The sequence below is a fragment of the Molossus molossus genome, unplaced genomic scaffold (genome assembly GCF_014108415.1).
Source record: "Molossus molossus isolate mMolMol1 unplaced genomic scaffold, mMolMol1.p scaffold_m16_p_10, whole genome shotgun sequence".
Classification (NCBI taxonomy): domain Eukaryota; kingdom Metazoa; phylum Chordata; class Mammalia; order Chiroptera; family Molossidae; genus Molossus; species Molossus molossus.
Genome location: NW_023425345.1, coordinates 93,969,258 through 93,981,780, shown reverse-complemented (window position 1 = coordinate 93,981,780; position 12,523 = coordinate 93,969,258). Strand labels below are relative to the sequence as shown.

At 35.4% G+C, this 12,523-nt stretch overlaps 1 protein-coding gene across 1 annotated transcript in view; it reads right to left on the bottom strand.

Annotated features, from left to right (window-relative positions):
• ERC1 (ELKS/RAB6-interacting/CAST family member 1) overlaps positions 1 to 12,523 on the bottom strand; it is a 489,747-nt gene that overhangs the window by 361,756 nt on the left and 115,468 nt on the right. The window contains exon 8 of the mRNA XM_036251762.1: positions 12,324 to 12,491. Coding sequence (XP_036107655.1) covers positions 12,324 to 12,491 — 168 coding nt within the window. The remainder of the gene's footprint in view (positions 1 to 12,323; positions 12,492 to 12,523) is intronic.

Here is a 12,523-nt window from a genome sequence, read left to right as displayed (position 1 = left end):
ATTCTAATAATGCTATAACATCATAAGACAACTAGAATAAGAAAAATAGAATAATAAGAGTCTTATCACTATACCACACAAAAACACTCACCCTCATATTCTCAATCCTTTATCTAATGTTTTTTTCAATGGGATCAGATATTTTCCAAAATGGCCACAATATTTCCCACATGACATGCTCTTCTGCAATGTGGCATTGACACTCTTTCATTAAGATGTAGAATCTGAGGAAGTAGAGTCTAGTCTATGTCTTGATCACCCTGAATCAAGGGCAGTCCTGTGACTATTCTGACCAAAAGAATATACAGCAAAAGGAATCCTTTGCCACTTTCAAGCCAAATGCTAACGTAACCCTTAACTGGCCAGGCAGCTTCTGCTTCTATCATCTATGACTGGAAGTTAGATGCCACATCAGAAGTGTGACTAATCTCATCATGCTATGAGATACCCAGGGCATGTGCAGAAGCCCTGAGACAAAAGATGCCATGTAGCCACACAGCCAGAGGCCAGGAATACCTAGGCAGAATATGTGCAAGTGAAGAAGCCATTTGAATAGTGGATTATCCAACTGCAGGCACCCCCAACTATCACCAAAGAAATCAGGGACAAAGTACCCAAGAGAGCAAAATAAAATTATACACCTGAAACTTATATAAATTTATTATCAATGTCATCCCAATAAATGTAATAATATTTTTATTTTTATTTTATTTTATTTTTTTAATCCTCACCCGAGAATATTTTTCCATTGATTTTTAGATAGAGTGGGAGGGACAGACAGAGAGAGAAAGGGAGAATATTACTGGTGTGAGAGAGGCACATCGATTGGCTGCCTCCCACATGACCCTGACCAGGGCCAGGGATCGAACCACAACCAAGGTACGTGCCCTTGACCGGAGTCAAACCCATGACTCTTTGGTCTGTGGGCCGACGCTCTAACCACTGAGCCCAACCAGCCAGGGCAAAATTAATAATATTTTAAAATAAATAAAGGATAATTTATAGCAAGGTAAACTAAGACCCCTTATATAGGGAGTAACTTTTCAGCCATTATAAAATGTCACTTGTATGTTCTCTTTTATCGATGTTTCTGTCTCTCTCTTCCTCTCTCTCTAGTATCAATAAAGAAAAAAAAATTAAAAAGCATTCTCTATTAACAAATTGAAAGCTAAATTAGACTTTGAAAGCTCAGCTATCTACCTCCATACGGTTTGCCTGAAAAACAGAAGGCAAAAAATTTATATAAAACAAGGCAAATCCACAGAGTTATATTCCCCAGTAGAAATATCATCAGCCATCAGACTTAATTCATCATGCAGTTTTTTTCAATAAAATGGTATTTCAAGAATTTACCTATACATATTCTCCATAAACAACAAGATTTAAATAAACTGAGTTATATTAAAAGTATAGGTAAAAGAAAGAAAAGGGAAAATTCTAATGCCTATGTATATTAAGTTTCCAACTTAAAATTTGATTGGGACCCGACTTGGTCTTCTCTTACCTTCTTTAATGCTGAATTAAAAATAATAACATTTAGAAAACACTGCAATTAATCCTTATGAAAAATAAAACATTTAAAAACAAAATATTAATTTTCTCTGAATAAATTAGTAAATATTGTTTTTAATGATAAAACATATTCTCCTTTCCATTTTATGACATGGAAAAAATGAAGAAACCACAGAAAACTACATATATATATATATATATATATATATATATATATATATATGAAGAACCCACTCTTTTGTACTTCCTACCCAAAACAAAATAGAGGAGACTGAAAGAACCAATCTAGGAACTCCCACCCCACCTCCCAAAAAAAACATCTAATTTTATAACATCAATCAGTTTTCTGATACTGTTAAATCTAAACTCTACATACCAAAACCTAGGAAACTAGAGAAGCAAGCAACAAAAATAAACAGAAGTTACAGAAACACAGAAGGGAATGATGATAACATCTGCATCAGCAAATTAAAACTCCAAGCTACATTATCATTTATAATCAATCAAGAAGCTGTACAATTTTAACACAGATTTTCAATGCAGCTCAGATTCAAATGCTCAATTACATTTTCTAGGTCAGTGATTTATTATAAAGATAAGAAATTTACTGTAACACAAACTACTTTAACCCATAGAGAAGAACCCTGGGAAGGAGGAGCCCAATGCTAATCCCATTGTATAGCATGCCTAGCCATCTGCTATTGTCCTGTTTCTTTCTCTGACCACAGGGTTATTCCAGTACATACAAATACATACACTACCTAGAAAGCCAGAAGACTATGGGTGGTAAGTGAAGCTCAGACAGAGTCAAAAATAGTCCAGAGTATGTGACTCACGATCTAGCCATTATCACAGCTGCTACTGTTCTCAGAAGATAATAATGTTCTTAAAAGTGCAAATCTAATATGACAAAAGTAATGCCAAAGCAGTATATTATTTCCTGGTATTCCTTCTTACATATTAAAATATTTAAAGATTACTTAAGTATACAATTATAAATAATATTTGTGAAAAAATAATTAGAGAATATCGATGCCAAAGAACAAGAAAAGAATGAAAGCAGAGTTAACTTATCCCTCTTTTTCATGTGTCTGAATCAATAAGCAAAGTAGGTTAAGTGTTGTGCAGAATTAAGACATCTCTCCAGGAGCATCTGAAGTTCTACCTGAAAAGTTATATTGCAATATCCTACTGCGGATGAATTTCTCAAATTTTTGATGAAAAAAATCTTCAGGACCAGAGGGAAGAAAAGTTGAATTCTATTTATTAGTCTCCTAAACAAACTAACAGGACAATAAAAATGAGTATATTTGCTCAAAACTTTCTCATTATGTAATACTGCCAAAAAATTTTCCCAGTGCACATGTAATATGAGAGTTCATAATAAGAAAAAAAAAGGTACTCATAGACAGAATTCTACCAGAAGTTTATAAGAATCCATATTACAAAATGTTTGAAAAACAGAAGTGAAGTCCAAGGCATGACATTCTGGAAAGGAATATTACTCCACATTTTCATTCACACTGTTCTCTTGGCTTGGGTTGTCTCATTCCTTCCCCACCTACCTAGTAAATTTTCATTCATTTGCAAGATTCAGCTCCTAAGACTTTCTCAGACTCTTTTCATACACAGTCAAATCTAAAACTTCTTGCTTTGTTACCCACTGCACACCATTTGCATCATAATTTCTTTAATTCCCACAACTCTGAGACTCAGATCAGAAATCACATCATATTTGTCCTTGTACCCAGCACAGTGCCTGGCATATAGCAAAAGGCACTACACTGAATGAATGAAGATAGTTTAGGAAGACTGGCCAGACTGGGAAGCCCACATGAACATAATTTTTTTATTGATTTTAGAGAGAGAGGAAGGGAGAAGGAAAGAGAGATAGAAACATCATGAGAGAGAACATCAAATGACTGCTTTCTGGATGCCCCCCACACACACACTGGGGATTTGGCCCACAATCTGCGTATGTACCCTGACCAAGAATTGAACCAGCAACCTATTGGTGCATGGGTCAATGCTCAACCACTGAGCCACACCAGCCAGGCAATAGGACTATAATTTTTACTGTGCAACTATAAATGTACTCAGTAAAGGGAAAAAGAAAAAAAGCAAAGAATATTCCAGTGTACACAAATATATATACATTGCTTAGAAAACTAGGAAAATATGTGGGTGGTGGTGATCCTGAAATAGTCAAAAATAGTTGAGTATATCATGTGCCTCATTTTCCCATCATCACCATTAGAAACAATTATATGGAGTGACCAATCCAACTGACTCAGATATTTTTTTAATCTTCACCCGAGAACAAGTTCACTGATTTTTAGAGAGAGAGAGAGAGAAACATTGATGTGAGAGAGAAACGATGACTGGGTACCACACACACGTACTCCAACTGGGGCTTGAAATGGAACCCTCAACCTAGGTATGTGCCCTGAGTGGGAATCAAACCCACAAACTTTTGGTGCATAGGATGATGCTACAACCAACTGAGCCACAAGGACCAGGGGAACTCAGATTTTTTTAAATCCTCACCAGAGGATATTTTTCCATTTATCTTCAGGTAGAGTGGGGGGTGGGAAACACTGATGCAAGAGAGACACATTGATAGGTTGCCTCCCACATGACCAAGGGGTCCCGGGTTCGATTCCAGCCAAGGGCACACTCCTTGGTTGTGGTTTGTCCCCAGCCCCAGTTGGGGTTGTGTGGGTGGCAGTCAGTAGATGTCTCTCTCTCACATCAATGTTTCTCTCTCTTTCTCTCTTCCTCCCTCTCTCCCTCCAGCTCTATCTGAGGATTAATGAAAAAAAAAAAAAAAGTCCTCGGGTGAGGATTAAAAAAAAAAAAAATATATATATATATATATATATATATATATATATATATATATACTGAGTAAATTCGTTCAAGACCCCCAAATGATTCCCCATTTAAACCTTTCTTACATATAGTCCATGCCTAATGTATTGTTTAACCCTATAAACAAACACTTCTTTTCAAAAATTTATCAAACCATCCCCTACTAGCCTTAAACAAATCACTTTCAGCACTCATTCCAGGGGTGTCTTTCAGGTCAGCATGCAGCGTCTTTGTCTTTTCACATATCGTTGCCTCTGAGATGCGGCAACTAGCTAACTGCTTTTTGTTTATCCAAATCTAAAACAATTTTTCTTTTCTTTTTTTTATATGTTTTTATTGATTTTTTAAGGAGAGAGGAAGGGGGAGATAGAAAATCAATGTGAGAGAAAAACTTCTATCAGCTGCCTCCTGTATGCCCCCTACTGGGGATGGAGCCTGCAACCCAGGCATGTGCCCTGACCAAGACTCCAACTGGGACCTCTCAGTCCATGGGATGATGCTCAATCCACTGAGCCACACCAGCTGGGCTACAACAATTTTTCTATCTCTTCAATTGCCTGTGATCATTGTTTTATGAGTACTTTCCTACTACTAGTAACATTAGCACTCTTTTGTTGTTGTTGTCAATCCTCACCCTAGGATATTCTTTCCATTGATGTTTAGAGAGTGGAAGGGAGGTCAGGAAAGGGAGGAGAGAGAGAAAGAAAGAAACATCAATGGCTCACATCAATTGGTTGCCTCCTACCCACACCTTGACTAGGCTGGGGATCGAACCTGCAACCCAGGTATGTGCCCTTGACCGGGAATCGAATCTGAAACCCTTTGGTGTATGGGCCGACATTCTAACCACTGAGCAACATGGACCAGGGCAACACTAGCACTCTTGATGGCCTCTTTATGTTTTAAAATTGTACTAATCATCCATTTTGCCAGAAACAAAAGCAAGAAAAACACAAAAATATTCACAGAACAATTTCCTGAGATATTAAAAACATGAGGTTTAGCAATAAGTGCATTCTCTCCTTTGTAGCCTGAAAGATGCTTTTTTGTCAGATAGGGAACCAAAGTTTTGTTCAACAACCAAGACATTTTTTTCTGTGAACAACTTCTTCTGTTTCAGATAGGAGATGTTTGAGAACCACCAAGGTTAGACTGAATTAGCAAACTGAATCCAGGAATTCAATATAAAAATCATACACCATGATCAAGTGGGATTTATTTCCAGAATGCAAGGCTGGTTCAATATTGCATATCAATTAACATGATACACCACATAAACAAAATGAAAAGTAAAAATCCTAGGTTCATATCAATAGATGCAGAAAAAGCATATGATAAAATCTAACATTAATTTATGCTAAAAAAAACAACAACTGTTAGCCAAGTAGGAATAGTGGGAACATATCTGAACATAATAAAGGCCATAATGACAAACTCACAGCTAACAACATATTCAATGGGGAAAAACTAAAAGCAATTTTAAGATCAGGAGCAAGACATGTAGGTCCATTTTCACCACTTTTATTCAACATAGTACTGAAAGTCCTAGCCTTAGCAATCAGACAAGAAAAAGAAGTAAAAGGCATCTAAATTAGAAAGAAGTAAAACTGTCGCCCTGGCCGGTTTGGCTCAGCGGTTAGAGCGTCGGCCTGCAGCCCTGAGAGACCCGGGTTCGGTTCCCGCTAGGGGCGCATACCTTGATTGCAGTTTGTCCCCGGCCTTGGTCGGTCGTGCGGGTGGCAGCCACTCAATGTGTTCCTTTCACATCGATGTTTCTCTCTCTCTCTCCGTTCCTCTCTCTCCCTCCCACTCTATCTGAGCAAAGAATGGAAAAATGTCCTCAGGTGAGGATTAAAAAAAAAAAAAAAAAAGAAGAAGTAAAACTGTCATTATTTGCAGATAGCATGATACTATATAGAGAATACTAAAGATTCCACCAAAAAACTATGAGAACAAATGAATTCAGTAAAGTAGCAGGATATTCAGAAATGAACTGAATTTTTATACACCAATAACTATCAAAACGAGAAATTAAGAAAACAATCCAATTTACAACTGCATCAAAAAAGAAAGAAAATACCTATGAATAAATTTAACCAGGAAGGTAAAAAACCTATACAGTGGAACCTCAATTTTCTAACTTAATCCATTCTGGAAGGCTGTTCAAACACTGAATCATTGTTTCCCATTAGAAATAATGTAAATTAAATGAATCTATTCCAGACACCCAAATGATTCTGTTTTAACCTGTCTTATATACAGTACATATCTAATGTACTATTTAATCTATAATACTTTAGAAACAAAAAGGACATTAAATATAAATATATATTTAACAAAAAGGAAATTAAAAATTTAATAATAATCAGCAATAAAAGCAAAAATACACAAAAATATTCATAGCATAATTACCTGAGACGTTAACCACATGAGGTTTAGCAGTACACTGACTCATACTGGTGTATTCTCTCATTTGTGTGTCACCTGACAGATGTGTGACTGATCATACAGGTATCAGCATGAAAGGGTTGCCAGGTTAAGAAGTGAATTGTTTGAGATGGGATATGTTTAAGAACCAAAATTTGATTGACCTCAGAAAACAGTAAGACTCTGAAGAAAGAAAATGAAGATACAAATAAATGGAAGCACACACTTTGCTCATGAATAGAAAAAAACCAACATCTTTAAAATGTCCTTACTTCCCAAAGAAATATACATATTTAATGAAATTCCTATCAAAATACCAATGGCATTTTACACAGAACTAGAACAAAAAAAATCCTAAAATTTTATGGAACCACAAAAGACACCAATGCTAAAGAAATCCTGAGAAAGAAAAATAAAGTAGGAGATAGCATGCCATCTGATATCAAACTATGCTACAAGGCAATAGAAATCAAAATAGCATAGTGCTGGCATAAGAAGACACATACATGAATGGAAGAGAATAGAGAGCACCGAAATAAACCCATGCCTGTATGGTCAATTAATATTTGACAAAGACAGCAAGGACATACACATACAGTGGGATAAAGACAGTCAATTCAATAAATGGTGTTGTGAAAATTGGATAGATACATATAAAAAAATGAAACCAGAACACCTTCTTACACCAGATACAGAGGTAGGCAAAAGTAGGTTTATAGTTGTTTGCATGAAAAAATACAAATTAATAAATAATAATACAAGAATAAACGCTGTTTCTTGTGCTCACAACTGTAGATCTACTTTTGCCCACAAGTACAACAATAAACTCAAAATAGATTAAAGACTTAAATGTAAGACACAAAACCATAAAACTCCTACAAGAAAACATAGATAACCCTGGCCGGTTTGGCTCAGTGGTTAGAGCGTCGGCACACAGACCAATGAGTCTCAGGTTTGATTCCAGTCAAGGGCATGTACCTCAGTTGCGGTTTATCCCTGGCATTGGTCAGGGTCATGCAGAAGGCAACCAGTCGATGTGTTTCTCTCACGTCAATGTCTGTCTGTCTGTCTGTTTGTCTCTGTCTCTCTCTGTCTCTCTCTCTCTCTCTCTCTCCCTCCCTCCGCTATCTGAACAAAAATGGAAAAATATCCTCAAGTGAGGATTAAAAAAAGAAAACATAGAAAATAAAATTCATGACATTTTTCTTAGCAATATTTTTTCTTATACAGCTACTCAGACAAGAGAAAGAAAACAAAAAATAAACAAATGGCAGTACATTAAACTAAAAAGGTTTTGCACAGCCAACAAAACCATCAACAAAACGAAAAGATAACCTAATGACCAGGAGAGCATATATGCCAATAATACATTTGATGAGGGGTTAATATAAAAAATCTATAAAGAACATTAACATCACAAAAAACAAACAACCCAATTCAAAAATGGGCAGAGGACCTGAATAGACACTTCTCCAAAGAGGACATACAGATGGCCAATAGACATATGAAGAGATGCTCAACCTCACTAATCATCAGAGAAATGCAAATGAAAACCACAATGAGGTATCACCTCACACTTGTCAGAATGCCTATCATCAATAAATCAACAAACAACAAGTCCTGGAAAAGATGTGGGAAAAGGGAACCCTCATGCATTGTTAAAGGGCCTGCCAATTGGTGCAGCCACTATAGAAAACATTGTGCAGGTTCCTAAAAAACTTAAAATAGAATTACCATATGACCCAGCAATTCTACTTCCTGATATTTATCCAAAGAAATCCCAAACACTAATTCAAAAAGATATATGCATCCCATTATTTACAATAACCAAAATATGAAAGTAACCTAAATGTCTGTTGATACACAACTGGAGAAAGGAGATGTGGTAGCTCTATAGAGTGGAGTATTACTCGGTCATAAAAGAAGAATAAAATCTTACCATTTGTGACATGGATGGACCTAGACAGTATTATGCCAAGTAAAATAAGTCAGACTGAAAAAGAAAACTACCATATGATTTCACTCAGGTGGAATCTAAAAAACAAAATGAGCCCTGGCCGGGTAGCCCAGTTGGTTTTAGCATTGTCCGGATACACCAAGATTTCAGGTTCAATCCCCAGGCAGGGCACATACCAGAATCAACCAATTGCCTGGCCGGTGTGGCTCAGTGGATTGAGCATCATCCCATGGAGTGAAACATCCTGGTTTGATTCCCAGTTGGGGCACATGCCTAGGTTGTGAGCTCGATCCTGGGTAGGGGGGCATGCAGGAGGCAGCCGATCCATGTTTCTCTCTCACGTCAATGTTTCTCTCTCCCTTTCTCTCTCTCTAAAAAATCAATAAAAACATATTAAAACAGAAAAAAAAAAAAAGAATAAACCAATGAATGCATGGGTAGGTGGAACAACAGGTTGATGTGTGTGTATGTGTCTCTCTCTCCCTCTCTCTCCCTCCCATTAATAAATGAAAATTTAAAAATAAATAAATAAAATTAACAAACAAAATAGAAACAGACCCATTGATACAGAAAACGAACTGATGACTGCCAGATAGGAGGGGTTTGGGGGGACTGAGTCAAAAAGGTCAAAGGATTAAAAAGTACTAGTTAGCAGTAACAAAATAGTCATGGGGATGTAGAGTATAGCACAGGAATATAATCAGTAATATTATAAAAACTATGTACAATATCAGGTGGATACGAGACTTATTGGAGGAAATCACCTCGTCAGTTATATAAATGTCTAACCATTATGGTGTACACCTAAGACTAATAAAATACTGAATGTCAAATGTAATTTTTTTAAATTATAAATTAATTTCATAAAGAAAAATAAAAAGTATTGAAACTAGACATAAGTGATAGTTACACAACATTGTAAGTACACTAAATGCTAATGAACTGTATACTTTATTATGATTTATTCTGTTATATATACATTTTATCTCAATAAAAAATAAATACATTAAAAAATTAATTTTAAAAAATGTTTTAATGCTTATTACCATCTAATACTCCCAGTGGGGAAGTGATGTAATGGTAAAAGTTGAATTTTGAAGACCAACATTGTGTCAAAATCTGAAGCTATCACTTCTTAAAAGCTAAACAAATTTGTACGAATTATATGAAGTTTGTTCTGAATTTGTTTTGGTTTTGGTGGTAGGAATAGGAAGCATAGGGGATAGGATGCCAAGGTGTAAAAGTGCTTCATTAGTGAGTACTGAAATTAGTTAATGAGTCAAGACTAACATTTTTCATCTCTAAGAAATGGAAGAAGACAGTTCAGAGCATTTTCATGAAGTTAGAGTCAAGTCTATTTCGTGAACGTTTTAGCAATAGCCTTTAACAATCTAGAACATATGTGGACACAGATGAATGTGTATACTGAGTCACATGTAAAATATATTTCTTCTGTCTAAAAATTTAAGATAGAGCAATCAATATGTAAAGCCACTGCCAAACAAATGGAAGGATTAAACAAGATTATAGGTGTAAAGTGGCTAGCATAAGTATTGCCATTCTGTTTTTGGAAACTATGATTATTTCAGGATAGTAAGTTTAAATTCTAACTTCTAACCTCAGTCACAGTGAAACACTAAAAATGTTTACCTGGTTAAAAATAAGACTTGCTACTTCCAAACAACTTTTAGGTTGTAACTTATATACTTGTATTTGGCAAAATTACAAATGCATAGCCTTTTCACCCAGCAATTTTACTTCAAGGAATTTACCTCCAAATATACTTCACATATGTATAAACTAATTATGTACAGTACTTGTTAACTGTAGCATCATTTTTGGTAAAAGCAGAAATTTTAAGCAAACTAAATTTTTACCAGTAGAAATCTTGTTCAATACATTCTAGTACATCCATAGAGTGGTATCAGTAATGGCGAGGAAATCCTTGGAAGGAGTTTCAAAATATAACAGAAAAAAGGGAAAGGAACAGGCAATTAAGAATGGTATTATCTGGCCCTGGCCTGTTTGGCTCAGTGGTTGGAATGTCAGCTTGCAGTCCAGAGAGACCCGGGTTCTATTCCTGCTAAGGGCACATACCTCAGTTGTGGTTTGTCCACGGTCCCGGTTGGGGTTGTGTGGGTGGCAACCACTCAATGTGTCTCTCTCACATTGATGTTTCTCTCTCTCTCTTCCTCCTTCTCTCCCTCTCACTCTGTCTGAAGATGAATGCAAAAATGTCCTCGGGTGAGGATAAAAAAAAAAAGAATGGTAACATCTGTATTAAAAGCAACATTTTTGCTCTGTATATATTATGCATAAAATGTATCAGGAAGAAAACAGAAACAGGTAAACATAAAAAAGGAGAGAATATATATATTTGATATATATTTGCCTGTGTATATGTAGACTGTTTCTAGAAGAATATATAAGAAATAGGTAAGGGGAAGCAAGCAGCTGTGAGTAAAGGGTGAAAAGGACACACACACACACACACACACACACACACACACACGTTTGGGCAAAAGTAGGTCTACAGTTATGAATACATGTAACATAGTTTATTCTTGTATTGTTATTTATTAATTGTATTATTTTCCACACGAATAAATGTAAAATTACTTTTGCCCCAGTCTATATATAGGGTGTCCCAAAAAATGTATATATAATTGAATAATTATAAAGCCAATGTTTATTAAAATACATTTCATTTTCAAAATGTAATAGAATATGCAGACACCTTAAACACATTTTAGGGGGACAAACTATGTATGCTTAAAAATTTTAAAGAAATTAGCATCGATTAACAAGATATATTTAGAGTGATCAAATTTTTATGTTTACTTATAGAAAGCAAATGGAAACCAAACTAATATAATATAGGACAAATACAGGACACAGTCCTCTATACATAAAAGAAAAGCTGAACTCTAGGTTTAGTATAGAGTTTTATTCCTTGGCTATTGTTAGAAGTTAAAAATAAACAAAGACAATGTCAAATATTTCTAATCTATCACCTCAGTGTAGATGAATAATATCTACCAGTGTCTACTAGGACTGCTACTTTAATTAAGCTAATGGTGCTTTTCTTACTTATTCCAGAGTTAGCCTTTTTCCAATAATGATTATGGTAAAAAGAAAAGAAATTCTTTCTTTCCTTGACACATGTAGAATATATGTTAATTACAGTAGTATGTTTTCTATTCAAAGTAATACTATTATTAATCCCAAGTGCATATATGATACTAATTCACGTCATTACAGTTCCAATACGGTAGAAGAATGTCAACATAAACATGTTGGCAATTTACAAGGCACTTTTCAGAAATAATAGCATGCAATATACTACTGAAGATACTAATAGTGTTTACTTAAAACTTTTAAAAATTGAATTTGCAGAGTAGTTTCAACAATTTACCTATTGCAACAACAGTTTGAATTACTAACCACAAAAATATAAACAGAAGAATGAGAAAGAAATGTTGCCAACATTTAGGTGTAACTCAGTGGCGTGTATATATGATATATGCCAGATGAACGCAGAACACCTGCAGCTTACCTTCTTCTGAAGAACATTAACCTTCCGCTCCTTCACATCCAGCATGTCCTTGAGGTCATGTATCTCTCCAGCTTGTGTTCCCTTCTCCTCAGCCATATCCTGAATTTGTTTTGTTTTCTTATTCAGCATGGTTTCCTTCTCTTCCAAACGCAATCGCAGAGCATCCACCTAAAAATGGAAGAGTTTTTTAAATTGATAAA